This window comes from Protomyctophum bolini (genome assembly GCF_963924005.1).
Source record: "Protomyctophum bolini genome assembly, chromosome: 5".
NCBI lineage: Eukaryota > Metazoa > Chordata > Actinopteri > Myctophiformes > Myctophidae > Protomyctophum > Protomyctophum bolini.
This window is the reverse complement of record NC_137866.1, coordinates 34,811,771-34,826,127: the sequence shown is the minus strand read 5'-3', so window position 1 is coordinate 34,826,127 and position 14,357 is coordinate 34,811,771. Positions and strand designations below refer to the sequence as shown.

At 43.5% G+C, this 14,357-nt stretch overlaps 1 protein-coding gene across 2 annotated transcripts in view; it reads left to right on the top strand.

The window, feature by feature from the left end:
* plch2a (phospholipase C, eta 2a) overlaps nucleotides 1-14,357 on the top strand; it is a 160,226-nt gene that overhangs the window by 103,894 nt on the left and 41,975 nt on the right. For both annotated transcript variants that reach the window (XM_080764057.1, XM_080764058.1), the window contains 3 exons: nucleotides 8,420-8,566; nucleotides 12,233-12,476; nucleotides 14,052-14,181. In XM_080764057.1, the coding sequence (XP_080620183.1) occupies nucleotides 8,420-8,566; nucleotides 12,233-12,476; nucleotides 14,052-14,181 (521 nt within the window). The remainder of the gene's footprint in view (nucleotides 1-8,419; nucleotides 8,567-12,232; nucleotides 12,477-14,051; nucleotides 14,182-14,357) is intronic.

Sequence of the window (14,357 nt, the reverse complement as noted above, 5' to 3'; positions counted from 1 at the left end):
CCTTGCAGTAAATTGTGGTTAATGATCGTCTTAAGCAGCCTATAGGGTTATAAAAAGATATACGACAAGTTTGCATGATGGCTATGTGTGATTAAAGAATGTCTGTGGCGACAAACAAACTCACAGACAATATGCTGTATATGCAAATATGTCCAATAAAGTGCAGCGGTAGCAGAAGATCCTGCCGCAGGGCCTGTGTTTCATACAATGCAATTAAACTGGTAGTTAAATGAGGAGGGATGGGGGGGATAACATAATAAGGGTGCCTGCACTGCGTGGTGGCTCTGCCACTTAGTGCACAGACCATAATCTATTTATGAGCACGAGAAACTGCCATGGGTTCGAATCCGACTCCCATCTTGTCTCTCCTACGTATCTCTCTGCCCTGCATGGTTTGTCTCTCTATACTACACTGAGCTATCCAACATAATTGGTTTAAAAAGAAGCATTTCGTGATTATCTCAGCAGGGGTTGTGTGAAGGGTCCCGAATGTCGATATGTGCCATAAACCGTGAGACAACGCTTTTTCTGAGATGAAACAGACGCAGTAATTAAGTTTTGCGGGCACGGAAAAGCGCTTGGTTAGCCAATATCTTCATTAGGGATCTATCAGCCCTCCCTTCTTTCTTTCTCTCTCTCTCTCTCTCTCTCTCTCTGTCTGTCACACACACACACACACACGCGCGCGCGCGCGTTAAGCAAATCCCCAGGTGGTCCTGCAGGATTACCACTTCCTAGGGAATTAGGATTGCCGGTGGCCCCAACACGTGGTGCACAGTTTCTGTGTTGCATCTTTATTGCGTCTGCTTATACCTGTAGCAGTTCCAGGGCATCCTGAGAGCCTGCCATTCTCTCATCCTCCTCTGTGACTGAGAAACCTTCTTTTTCCGATGAAAGACCCACTCCCACTCCCCCCCACCCCCACCGCCCAGTAGAAGAAAGATGATGGCTTGCCTCTTTGCTCTGTGAGGTGGAGGGGTTTTGAAGAGAAGACGACTATACGGCTGATATGAGAAGATAGAGCGAGGTTATTGACTGCTCTGTTGATATCATTAGGAGACATAGTGGACTGGGGGAGTCCTCCTTGTGCTGACACACTAAGATTTTATCTTGTGATCCTTCTCAGGGGCGAAGGAAGCGGGGGCCCTTTGGAAGCAAAAATCAGCATCCATTACTTTTTTGCTCTGCAAAGACCTGCTGTAACAGCAGATACATGAATCAAAACCTTCCGGGGAGAAAAGCATGCGCTGCATCAAGAGTTGATTCAGACGTCCTCTTTCAATCTGCATCAACTATGACGTCCCGCTGACAGCCTGCTGGTTCCTCATTGAATCGCGGCGTAGGAAACGCATCCACATTTGGTTCCGAATGAGCGCGTCCGTAATGAGTGGCTTCTTCCCCATCGGCCCCGCCGTGTCCTCGGCCCTGATGCGCTCAGCGGCCACCGCCGCCACGGGCGACAAGCCAAGCCCCCCGGCTAAGGGGGCCTTCATCTCGGGCAGCGAGAAGGACCTGCAGAAGGAAGCGGCTCAGCGTAAGAGCCAGCACCAAGCCTCCATGGCTCACATAGTGGAGGAGTTCTTCTGGATTGGCCGCAGCAGCATCGTGGCATTTTCCCAATGGAGACTTGGATTTATGGGTAAGCGTAGTTTTTGGGGTTAGGCGTGTCAAGAGTGTGGTTTGTTTGCAGACCAAAGTTACAAAAGCAGCTGTACTATGAATGTGATATCGCTCACTTCTATCGGGAAAGGCTCGCTCGACTCAAGGACAGTCTGTGTTGGTTTTTTTCCGGGACCGTCTACCTTGAGTAGTATAATAAACAGATGGCACTCAGCGTTAGTGTGGCTGTTTTTGGTTCAGTAGGCTGTAAAGTCTCCTGTAAATGGTGTCTAACTAGGATGGTTTAAAGCTGCAATTTGAATGAATAAAACATTGTTCTTCTAACAGAGTATGTTAATACTATATATAACTACCAATATGAAAATATATACAATGGCCCCTGTTCTGGTTCCGTTCTAGATTCTTGGAACCTTGGTGCTTTCACGGAACCGGTGGCCATTTTTTTGGTTCCACTTTTAGGGTTCTGGACCAATTAATTTTCAGTGGAAACACTCTGAACTGCATGGTTCAATATTAGGTGGGAAAAACTAACTGAACTGGTTCAACCCTGGTGGAAAAGGGGCCAATATAAATAATGTCATCTGCAGTTGGTCAGAGGTGGTCTCACTACTCTTCCATTGAGAAATTATAAGATTCCTAGTGGTAGACAAGTAGTACTGCCTGAAGCTCATAACACAATATCTTCCCTGACCAAAAACGGGATTCCTTATTGACAGAATTGCTGCATTAATACGTTTGTAATTGTAGGTGCATAGTTCACACGGTGCTGTAATTCCATGGTGAAATGTAATTGCATGGGGTCAGCAGGTGAAATTTGTGAAATAATTAAGTCTTCTCCTGTTGGGCCCACTGCAGCTTCAAGGCGGATGAAATGGCTGCCTGCACTATACAGACGCGTGCGTGCGTGTGCGTGCGTGAACAGCAGCTCAGTATCACTAATTGTGGATTGTGTACATGACATGTACCTATGTAGGGTGCATTCATTACAACATATGGAGATCAGACTAAGCCTGCCAGGTAGTAGGTCACCCAGTTGCTGTAGTCTCACCCTCCTGGGCATCCCGCTGTCGTCAGGTGGAAAGCTGGCTCCTGGCCAGTTATCTTTAACCCCGTTAACACAACCACATGCAGCTGTGTTCCTAATTCCTTGTTGGGTCTACTGCCAAATGTAGGGCGACTTCCCCTTAAGTCTGAGCGAGTTGTGCTAAAAATAGCGAACAGAAAGGAAAAGAGGTCGCACAGCTCGTAGACACGATGCAATACTTTATTTTAGCATTACCAACGTTTCGACGAGAAATGCCTTCTTTAGGATATACGTGACGAAAAATGCAGTCTATCAATGTGCAATCATTTGCAAATTGCAATCAATTTGAAGATTTTTCCAAACTAGGTCAGCACTCAGCAGACAGAGAGAGTGTGTGTGTGTGTGTGTGTGTGTGTGTGTGTGTGTGTGTGTGTGTGTGTGTGTGTGTGTGTGTGTGTGCGCGCAGTTTGAGAGCCAGCTTGACATTTGTAAAAAATCAGCTTCATCATAATTACGATTCAAATTACGACCAGTATATGTGGCTACATTTTTTCCCTCATCCTCTGTAGCTCATGGTGGTACTATAAAGTGAATCTCCCTTTCTTTTACACATTTGATTTGTCTGTTGCACGTTAGAACTTGTTAATATTATCCCAGACCTCACATGTGTTACGAATGAATTTGTGACTTTGTGTGGCTGTATTAAATGGGACTATTCACATATGATGGCAATTATCTGGTGAATATTTGCAAACACTGTCATATACAGTATAGACATAGCAGACCATTTAAAAAAAAATCTGTGGCAAGAGTATAGTCTTTTGTTAACCAGCATGGACGAAATCCCACTTCGAGGCGGTTTTAGTTTTAACACATTCTCCTCTCCCTGTTTCTTCTCCATATCACCACATACTTTAACCCTGTCAGTGTTGCCATGGTAACACACCCAGACCCGTTAGTAAAAGAGTTTGGAGTACCACCCCCCCCCCCCCCCCCCCCACCCACCACTCTCTGTGTCTCTGCAGAGCTGCAGGGTGTGTTAAAAGTGTTTGCTACTATCATATACCTCGCCTTGTTATCAGCGTATAAAGTGTGCACTGGGTCCTCATGTGTTTATAGTATTACTGTATACAGTATACACACTGGGTCCTCATGTGTTTATAGTATTACTGTATACAGTATACACACTGGGTCCTCATGTGTTTATAGTATTACTGTATACAGTATACACACTGGGTCCTCATGTGTTTCTACTATTACTGTATACAGTATACACACTGGGTCCTCATGTGTTTATAGTATTACTGTATACTTTATAGAGAAACTGCTGAAACTGCTGAAAGTTGCAACACTCCCAAATTAGAAGCCCGGTCTTATACTGTAGGTGCAAGGCTCAAAAGGTATACAAATGGGAATAAAGGAATAGCCAGCGTACACACACACACACACACACACACACACACACACACACACACACACACACACACACACACACACAAAGTCCTTTACACGTGGTTTATTTACCTACTGACGGACAACAATAAACCATGTGAAAAGGACTGCCTATTACTGTACAGTACACTGTGACTGCACTGCATCCCTGCATGCGTTTCTTGTATTCATTTCCAACTCTCTTATTTATTATCCATCTCTGCTTCCCTTCCCTTCTGCAGCCGGCCTCCCTGCATGCACTGCATCCACATCTTCCAGTTCCAACCACTCCTTATTCCTGCCTATTCCTTCCTTCCTTCCCGTCTCCTCTCTCGTTTGAGTCGTTTCCCTCTTTTTTTGTCTCTTGCTCGGTTTGGTTTCCTGCTCCTCCTGCTGTCTGGTTCCTTTGTTTTGTCCCCAGCGTTCCTTCTCTTTCAACTATCATCTATAGAGACCATGGTGTCCATGCTGAGTGGAGAGAGGCGACTATAGCAGTGGATCGAGGCCAGATTCTACTTCATGTCTTCTAAATCCTGTTTCTATATCAGTGGTTCTCAAACTCTTTCACGTCAAGGACCCACAAATAGGATATGTGTTTGGCTGCCAGACCCCCAACTGAAAATGCACCATTATTCAAAAGTAGCAGATCTACAAGCTCATAGCGCAGCACTTGGTGCCGCGCTACGAGCTTGTAGAATTAACGGTTAAAAGTGGTTAAAAGCTATAACGTGACATAGATGCGCTTCAGGTCTCAATGGATTTATTTCAAGATGGAACCGCCATCAAGGACCCCTGGGGATCCCCCGGGGGAAACACGTTGAGACCCAGTGGCCTCTAGCATAATGATGCCCGTGCATTCAATGTCACGCCACCTTTCTAACTGGTCGGACAGGGACATATCTCACGGTGCTTCAAGCGCTGCAGGCGCTTCGTCTCGACCCATTCAACTGTTGGCTAATAGATTACAAGTGGCTTGATTTGTTCAGGCTTAATTAATCAGCCTTCTATATAGGCTATGAATAACCTTTTCAAACGGGCTGAAATAGGTCAAATGTGCACGTCCACCACTTAACTGCTGGGCTACATGGTGATCTGTGCTAGATAGCCTGCCTTGTGCTCTCAGATGATTCTTCTCATGGAGACTTTATTTTATTTTATTTGTGTTGTCTATGGTAATTATTGTCATGCAGCAGGCTAGGAATTTAGTGCAATCAATGTAGCTGGAGCAGGTTTGCATATGTACCACGGTCTCTATTCTGTAGAAGATTTTAAAGCTGCAATCCGGAACTTCTTATAGGTGTCAGGTAGGACACCTACTGGTTGAGAAGTAGCACTGCCTGAAACTCAAACTGTATGCACAATATCTCTCCATGTCAAGCACAATTGTTTCACAATAATTGTCTCTGAGACCTGCTTAGAATCCCAGGTGAAAATGACTGATTGTAGCTTTAACATGCTGCTGGGGACTACATGTATATGTAAAAAAGCTAACTGTGTGGCACATCTGCAGTCATTTTCATTCGTTTGCCTTGTGACATAAATAATAGACTAATGTAGAACTTTCCCCTCACCATGTTGAGCTTCTGATCTCTGTGGCTCAGTGTCATTTTTTAAAATTCATTGGATAAAAAAGGGAAGTTGAAACATCAACAGTATCTGTGCCGAGGAGGACTGTTGTGTGCAATACATCGTGGGGTTTGAAACCATAATAAACGGATACTGCTTGTTGTACAGTAAGATGTTAGATGTAAGATGTTAGGCCTGTTCATTCGGGCCGGGCTAGAGCCCTTTTTTTGTCGACCATCAGGCCTTGGCTACGCACACATGCATGCACGCACGCACGCACGCGCCAAATGCCTCACTGTCCATGAGTTGTTTACAAGCAAGGCAATACCTGTGTGCGGCTCAGTTTAAGGCTTTTTTGATGAGATGTTTTTGCCTTTTGCTAAATCCCATGTGTGGACAACGTGATGGCAAGCGGAGAGGCTCTCACTATATTTGCTCTGATGTCTATCCTATAGCCTCCCTTCACTCACATTTTGCACCGTTCACCACTTCAATTAGTTGGACCATCCAGGGAATGTTGGTTATAATAATGCGGGCATTGACTGTGTACTGTGTGCACACGCAACCCCTGGGCCCTCGCACACACATGATGGTGGTGCAGGGTCTTATTTGGAGCCTCAGGGCGCCAAGTACGGCGAGGGTTTCAAGCTAAGGTTTCAGGCTGCAAGTGGGTGTGACTTTGTGTATGTCTGCTTCAAGTGGGGCAGCAGCTATCATTTATTGTAGCGTACTAGCGTTTATCGTATTCGGTCGATTACTTTGTTGATTAATCAATAAGTCATTAATCATCTTGAATCTGTCTATTTAGATTTTCTAGTTGTTTTTGTTGCACTGTTGTTTTTTCCAGTTTGAGTGTTAAATGTTTAATGGGCCACAATGGAAACAAGCCTTTGGCTTCTTTCGTGTCATCCATTTGGCATGTTTTTAAGTTGTTGTACTGCCTGTACCCTTAGAAATCATCAATAAATTATTAAATCAATCAGTCAGTCAATCAATCAAAAGTGCATATAATTCTGACTGAATCAACATGGAAACATTTGAATATACTGTTTATAATATATTAAATGGATCTAAGGTGCTTTTCAAGCACAAAAAGAAAGAAAAAGTAACATACAGTAGGTTTGCCCGTGGGTTCTGTGATGTGCCCATTATCAATCCTGCCAAGGGAGGGCGAGCTGTGTTGTCTATATCAGTTGGTTCTTAGCGTACAGCGTAGAGCCAGGAACAGAACGGCATATCAATAGTCGATGCTGCTCTTACTCTCTCCACTAACTCTAGTTAATGTAACACAAACCTGCCTCGCTTGGCAGCACCCCAAAGCTGTTTTGCGAAGCGAACAACTTGAGGCAGCGAGAACCAACTTGGAATCGCTGATGCGTCAAAATTAATGTTGCTGCCAATTGCTGTGTGTGTGGGAGTTGACACCGCTCTGCAAATGCCTATGCAATGCGTTCTGAACCTGGCCCAGTCGACTGCTTGCTTTCGAGGACGATGCAGTTGGATACTTTGAATTAGACCCGACACTCCAGATTTTATTGTGTACGCAGGGCAGGATATCAAGTCCTATCATTTTTAGAAAAGTGGCAGGGCTAGGGAGGTTTGCAGCTTTCCACTAAATTGTATATGGGAGGATGAGACATGGGACTGAACTACATTAACTATAGCGCCCCCGAGGGTCGGGGGACATTGGCCGGTCTACCCACTTGCCAATGAAAGTGCAGCCTGGCCAAATCAATGGCCAATTAGAGCAATCCATCACTTCTGTGTCTACTGTGATACTATACTGTGGCCGCGGTTTCCCATGCACACTGCAGACGCAGAGCTTTTCTGTGTCACCGTCCGACCACCCGCTAATCTTGTTTATGAACGTGTGGGGAGGCGCGAGCAGCGCCCAGCAATGTGAGCGTGCCTGGCTGCCACCTGACAATCGATGGTGTGGCCTCATAACCCGAGGGATTGACAGAGAGAGTGTCTCTTCCACACACCAGCCAGGCTGGGCCCCAACATCATTAATTGGGCTGTGGAGGAACTGTCAAAAAAAACGCACTGACACATTTTTACAATTTTTGGATGCTGACCGCACTGGTGGAAAGTAACTAAGTACATTTACTTAAGTACAATTTTGAGGTATTTGTACAAGATTATTGTAAAAAATAATGTAAAAGATTATTTTATTTATTCAAGCAGCATTCAAGTTTGGTTACAAAAAGGATGTTCACCCCACCAGGTGTATGTTTTATTAATTATTCCTCTTGTTCTCTCACCGTGGTGGTAGGGCCATTGTGAATGGGATTTACGTTGTGTGTGTGTGTGTGTGTGTGTGTGTGTGTGTGTGTGTGTGTGTGTGTGTGTGTGTGTGCGTGTGCGTGTGCGTGTGTGTGTGTGTGTGTGTGTGTGTGTACTACATTGTAGAAATTGCCCGTTGCTCTCCATCTACGTCCCCTGCCTCTCCCTCCCACGAGATGAGCAATTCCCTGATGGCCTGCAGCCATGTCCAAAGCATTCTGTGTGCGTGTGTGTGTGTGTCTGTCTGTGTGCGCATGCACGTATCTGTGTGTGCGTGCGTGCGTGTTGGTGGTTTCACTGATTTGCGTGTGTGTGTGCATGAGCTCCGCTCTCGCAAACCCTGCTGGGCCATTGAGAAAACACAGACATAAAGCTCTCTCTGGAATACAAACATGGTGTGTGCTGCTCACACATTCCGTTGGCTCTCCGTGTATTTATTTATTTATTCATTTATTTTGTCAGTTTGTTGACTCTTTGTTCTTCTTCCTCCAGTGGAGAAATGCATGAGCTCCATGCAGACGGGGACCCAGATGGTGAAGCTCCGCGGCGGATCCAAGGGATTGGTGCGCTACTTTTTCCTGGACGAGCACAAGTCGTGCATCCGGTGGAGGCCGTCGCGCAAGAATGAGAGGGCCAAGAGTGAGTGTCTCCCTTCTCTCTTTCTCTGACAACTACCAGAAATCTCCTAGATTAAGCTTTATATCAAATATGAAAAGTTTTTTGCTGAAAATCTACTTTTATCACTGGCCCGGTTGCTATAGGCAACGTCTTGCTCACCCCCGCCCGCACGAAACATGCGCGTGCATCCCATATTAGAGTCCCATTAAAACTACCATCTTCTTTGGCTGTTTTCTCTGAAAACTGCGGCGCTGTCCGTGGTTTTTGTGAGATTTTTGCTCTCTCTAAGCTCATTTCTCTAAGTGATCCCTGGCTGTGTATAATGTCATGATCGCTGTCCACCAGCAGTGGTGCTGAATCCATTCACCATTCAATGCACATGATCGCTGTCCACCAGCAGTGGTGCTGAATCCATTCACCATTCAATGTACATGTACAGGGTAGAGCAACGTGTGCAGTCTCTTTGCTGACAGATCATCATTATGCTGAGATCAAATCTTCAGCACTGCTGTTGACTCCCTCCTCGTTGTCCTCCCAACATGCCCAAAGCCCCTCCAAATGATCCAGAATATCTCACCTCTTCAGACTCCTAAGGGACCTAACCCCTAGCACTCAGCTCTTCAGACTCCACCTAAGGGACCTAACCCCCTAGGACTCACCTCTTCAGACTCCACCTAAGGGACCTAACCCCCTAGCACTCACCTCTTCAGACTCCACCTAAGGGACCTAACCCCCTAGGACTCAGCTCTTCAGATTCCACCTCATCCCCCTATTATCACTCACCTCTTCAGAATCCACCTCAACCCGTTAGCGCTCTCCTCGTTATGCCTAAATTATTCATGCACACACTGGTTTAGGCTGGACTACAGTAACCATGGAGAAAGGATTCTGGCAAGAGAAGAGAATTGGTTCAGAGAAGATATGTAAATTTCCAGTGCAGTGAGATCGCAACAATTAAAGTATATAGAAAGTGTAGAAAAAAGGTTAATTGTGCAGCCAAACCATTTATTACCATTCTGAATCTGGTGCACTGCTGACCAGTTCATTCATGTGGTTCCTAAATACCACTTCTTTAAGTGAAGGACCCCTGGGTGTCCCCAGAGTTGAGAATGAAAACCACTGCTGTACATTTGTTGTTGTTGCCAGCTCAGTTTTGCCCTTTGTCTGTCTGTCTGTTGTGCTAGAGTTTAAGGCATTTTCTGGGACCAATTAGAGCTGATGTTCTACAAGAATTTACTGCAGCATCTGCAACAAGCAATGCGCTTCATTTCTTGTAATCATTTCATATCAAGGCAAATGGATTTCTCAACTGCTTGCAGCCCCTTGTTGCACTGTACTGAGCCAAAAGGGCTGGGGGGGCTCTGTTTCATATCCGATATCCAATTTTATAAACCTCCTTTCTTGGGAAAACAATTAGTTGAACAGCAGTCATCCGTCCATTGAAAATAGTACATTTTATCTATTAATGAAAAAGAATATTGTTACAGATACAGAGTCACCTCTGTCTAGCCAGTACTCCTCCATATATTATGAATGGACCACATATAGAGAGATGACTTCCGCACACCCGGTAGACAATTTGTAGCAGGTGCGATGGTGACGAGGCATACAGTACAATGACACCCGCACACCGCCACTTGCCAGGTTCAAGAGCATTTATTTTTTAAGAGCAGAGAAACGTTTCGGTCTTGCAACCTTCCTCAGGCTTGAATGAATGGACCACAACCAGGAACACACACAAACATTGCACATATGCACGTACTGGGTTTGTATATTGATGGTCACAGTGGAGGATAGTATACTGTGCATTTGCAAAGACAATCACAGTTAATCACAGGTCATAAAACTCCCCTATAGCCTGAGGAAGACATTGGGCATGCAGTTATGACCTGGCATAGAGAGTGTATGAGTATTCCAATGCATTATGTATACAGTAGGTACTATATGTGTCTTTAACTCATTTTGACCTGAGATCAGATTCTAAAAATGTCTTCTACATCCTGACAGTTTTCTGAAAAAGCTATGTTTCAAAAATAGCAGACCTACAGTACAAGCTATGAGCTTGTAGATCTGCTATTTTTCAATAGCTAAAGCATAACATCATGCTAACACCAAAAGGGGTTCCCGCCCAAAATGGATTAAAATTTACAGTGTGTGAATTGTCCCTGCAATTGCATGTTCCGGTAAAATAGCTATTGCCCCCCTACCCGACATCCTGCCACAGGCTACTGTATGTCTGAATCACTATCTATGCCAGTTTATAGCTAAAAACAATAAAACCTATATGACATTAAACACACATGTGGAAGAATATTTTTTCTTTAGAATTGAGGTTGGGTTAAATCCCAATTATTAATAGCTACAGTATAATGTCATAGAAAAGTAAATGCCTGAACTGGGACACTGAAGCTCTGGCTAGTGTCCAGGCAGGGTATTAAGGAATCAATATGAGTCAATGACATGCTCTAAAAACACCTTGCTCTCTAGGTCACGGTAATCCAGTAATGGATGGCTAATCCAGCTGGGGTTTAAAGACCCACACCAAACATTTTACTGTAAATCTTATGCCAGTGATTCTCAAACCTTAACATGTCAAGGAGCCCCAATTTGATAAGCATTTCAGCATTAAGCCACAGATCTCCAATGTATACTTTATTCTGATTCTTTTTTTCCTTTTTTTTCCCTTTTATATCTCTGGGCCCAAATCCATGCACTGTAACATCCTCAGTGTTAATTTTACTCTGAAATGGAACCAAATGGACCTGTAGACCTACAGTGTACATTTTGTTCTATTTGTACAATCTCTGAGTTACAGACTCCTAATGGTTCATTTACGGTTTTAATTATCAATCATTTGGGACCAACTATCTCTTTTATTTCCTCAACACAGCATAGCTTGATTTATGGCGCTAACATTTAGGAATAGTTAGCAGAAGTAACAACAATCTGTTTTGAAAAGACGTTTAGAGCACATTTTATGTGTTGTTGGTACAGTTCCAAAATGGTAACCGATAAATGGCATAACTTCTGCTCTTCGGGGAGTATAGAATTAAGCTTTAATGCTAATGAATCACTGGAGAGGATGTCTTTAAAATGACATTACCATCTCATAAATGGTAATGTGAGCTCTCAGGGCATGATCATTTTATTGAGTATGTTTGTTTCTAACCTCCTGATCTAATAATTAAGATTGCCCCAGTGAAACTACACCCTGCTGCACCCATTACCATTCTGTCGTTGTCACTTCCGTGGTGGGAGAAATTCCAATCCAGTGGAATGCAGATAACTACATGAGAATAAGTGGCTTTTTTAAATGGTTTCTTAATAAAGTTGTGCTCCATTGGGTTCTGTTGAGTATTCCTATAGTTTAATTTGAATTTGGCTAATAGACCTATTTGCCTGCTTATGCTGAATTTATAGTTAATTTAATGGCCATGTCACACACCGAAAATAGCCGATCTGCAAGCTCACAACTGTTGTGAACTTGTAGATCGGCTATTTTTGGCATGCAACAGCATTGCATGGCTTTGCTCAGGGGGAAAGTAATCATTTATTTCCCATCCACCACTCCCGATTTACCCTCTTCGTGAACACTGTCCAATTCTCCATACAATCTTCTCTCTTATTGCTTTTCTCCTTCCCTCCCCTATTCCCTCTCTGGTCTCCTCTATCGTCGCTCCCATGTAGTCTCCATTGACTCCATCCGGGAGGTGTGCGAGGGCAAGCAGTCGGAGATCTTCCAGCGCTACTCGGAGGGCTGCTTCGACCCCAACTGCTGCTTCAGCCTGTACTACGGCGAGCACATGGAGTCCCTGGACCTGGTGTCTGGGGCCGGAGAGGAGGCGCGCACCTGGATCACTGGCCTCAAGTACCTCATGGCCGGCATCAGCGACGAGGACAGCCTGGCCAAGAGGCAACGCACCCGCGACCAATATCCTAACCAGTATAATATTAAGGCTGTAACCATTACGATGAAATTCTCCAATGTAACACATATGTGGTGATTGAATTTCAACATGAGGACCACCGTTGTGTTGGGAGAGGGGGATGTTGTGGGTGGGAAATTAACCATCCAGATTACACTCATGATGCTGTTCATTAATTACAACGTATGTATGAGCGAGCAGCGAGCAGACATGACATTGATTGATTATGGCCACATTTACTTATAATGGTGAATCAACTATAAGGCAATCCGGTACAGTTTCCCTTGAGATTCTAACTCACTTTTCTGTGGAAGTTCTTGACGTCTGACTTTCCAGTAACTGACAACATTGACGTGTCATCATACACCAGTTGAAAACCCATGCTATAGACACAATACAATACAATGGATACATACAATACAATACAATGAAAACATTAAACTAAACAGAAACTACAATCAAATCAAACTACAACCAAATCAACATTAACATGAACAAATATGACAAAACAATAACAAGAACAAAACAACAGTAGGCCTACACAAGTCAAGCAAGCATAAGGAATGGATTAATAATTTGTGAAGATCTGTCATGAATGTCATAATTAAAATGTAGGTCATGATAGTATGCAGTATATTTAGAGTGATTATAAAGGTAAAATTAATGTTAAATTGAAAATACAAAGTTTTTCATTAGTTATTCATTAATCATTCATTATTAATCATGAATTTTAAATTATAAAGATGTACATGTACTCTCATAAAAATAAGACGGCACATTTTTAAACAAACTAAAAGATGAAATACAATGAATAATTGCAGGTATAGGTTATTCCAATCAGAATGAGCTTTGAACATAAAGGCTTTCTTGGCTGTTGCTTTTGAAAGTGTAGTACAGTAGGTACAATAAAATAGAGTTGGCTGGAATGGCCCAAATGATAATTGGAAGAATATGGAGCCATGTATTGTTTTAGATATTGAATTAAATTGAATACATTTAAAAAAAAAAAATGTTACCAGTGGTGCTGTCTTCTTACAGTGGGAGATGGCACATTCATACTTTTTTTCAGTAAATAACTGCAGGAACAGGAACACACATTTAGTGACAATGTGACAATATAATAGTATATGAATGATTGGTCCACAAATAATCGCTATTATATTAATCCACAAAGGTGTCCTGCACCAAAAGTAGCTGATTAGATCTACTGCGTTCTGCGCAGGACACCATCATATGACAGAAGTATGAATTGACACACAATGTTGCAATGTCGTGGGTTCCGTCTGAAGTGTCCTAACCTCCTTAACCAGTGGTGGAAAGCAACTAAGTACATTTACTTAAGTACTGTACAATTTTGAGTTATTTGTACTTGTATTTCCAATTTCTAGTACTTTTACTTCTACGCGACGCATCTATGCGATGCGACACATTGTGAGCCTGTAGATCTGCTATTTTCTAAAATATTTTAAAAGACATTTTAAAACTTGCATTCTGCATCATGAGCACTTTTACATTTTGCCTGAGTAAACATGCATTTGAGTACTTTTACCACCATTCTCCTTAACCCACGGCGCTGTCACGTGGCTGAAGCAGACGTTTGCAGAGGCAGACAAGAACGGCGACGGCAGCCTCAGCATCAGTGAGGTTATGCAGCTCCTGCACAAGCTCAACGTGAACCTGCCACGACAGAAGGTCAAACAGATGTTCAAGGTAAGAGAAAAACCTACACAAGAGATAAAACAAATGAAATTCAGCGCCTCGATGGCAGCATCGATATCTGATCCTAGACACCTGCATGCGGCTTAGCTATATTATAGATCATTATAGATGATACCTGTGCGATTAAAACAGAAAATAAAACACTGAGCAATATTTCTACCTGATCA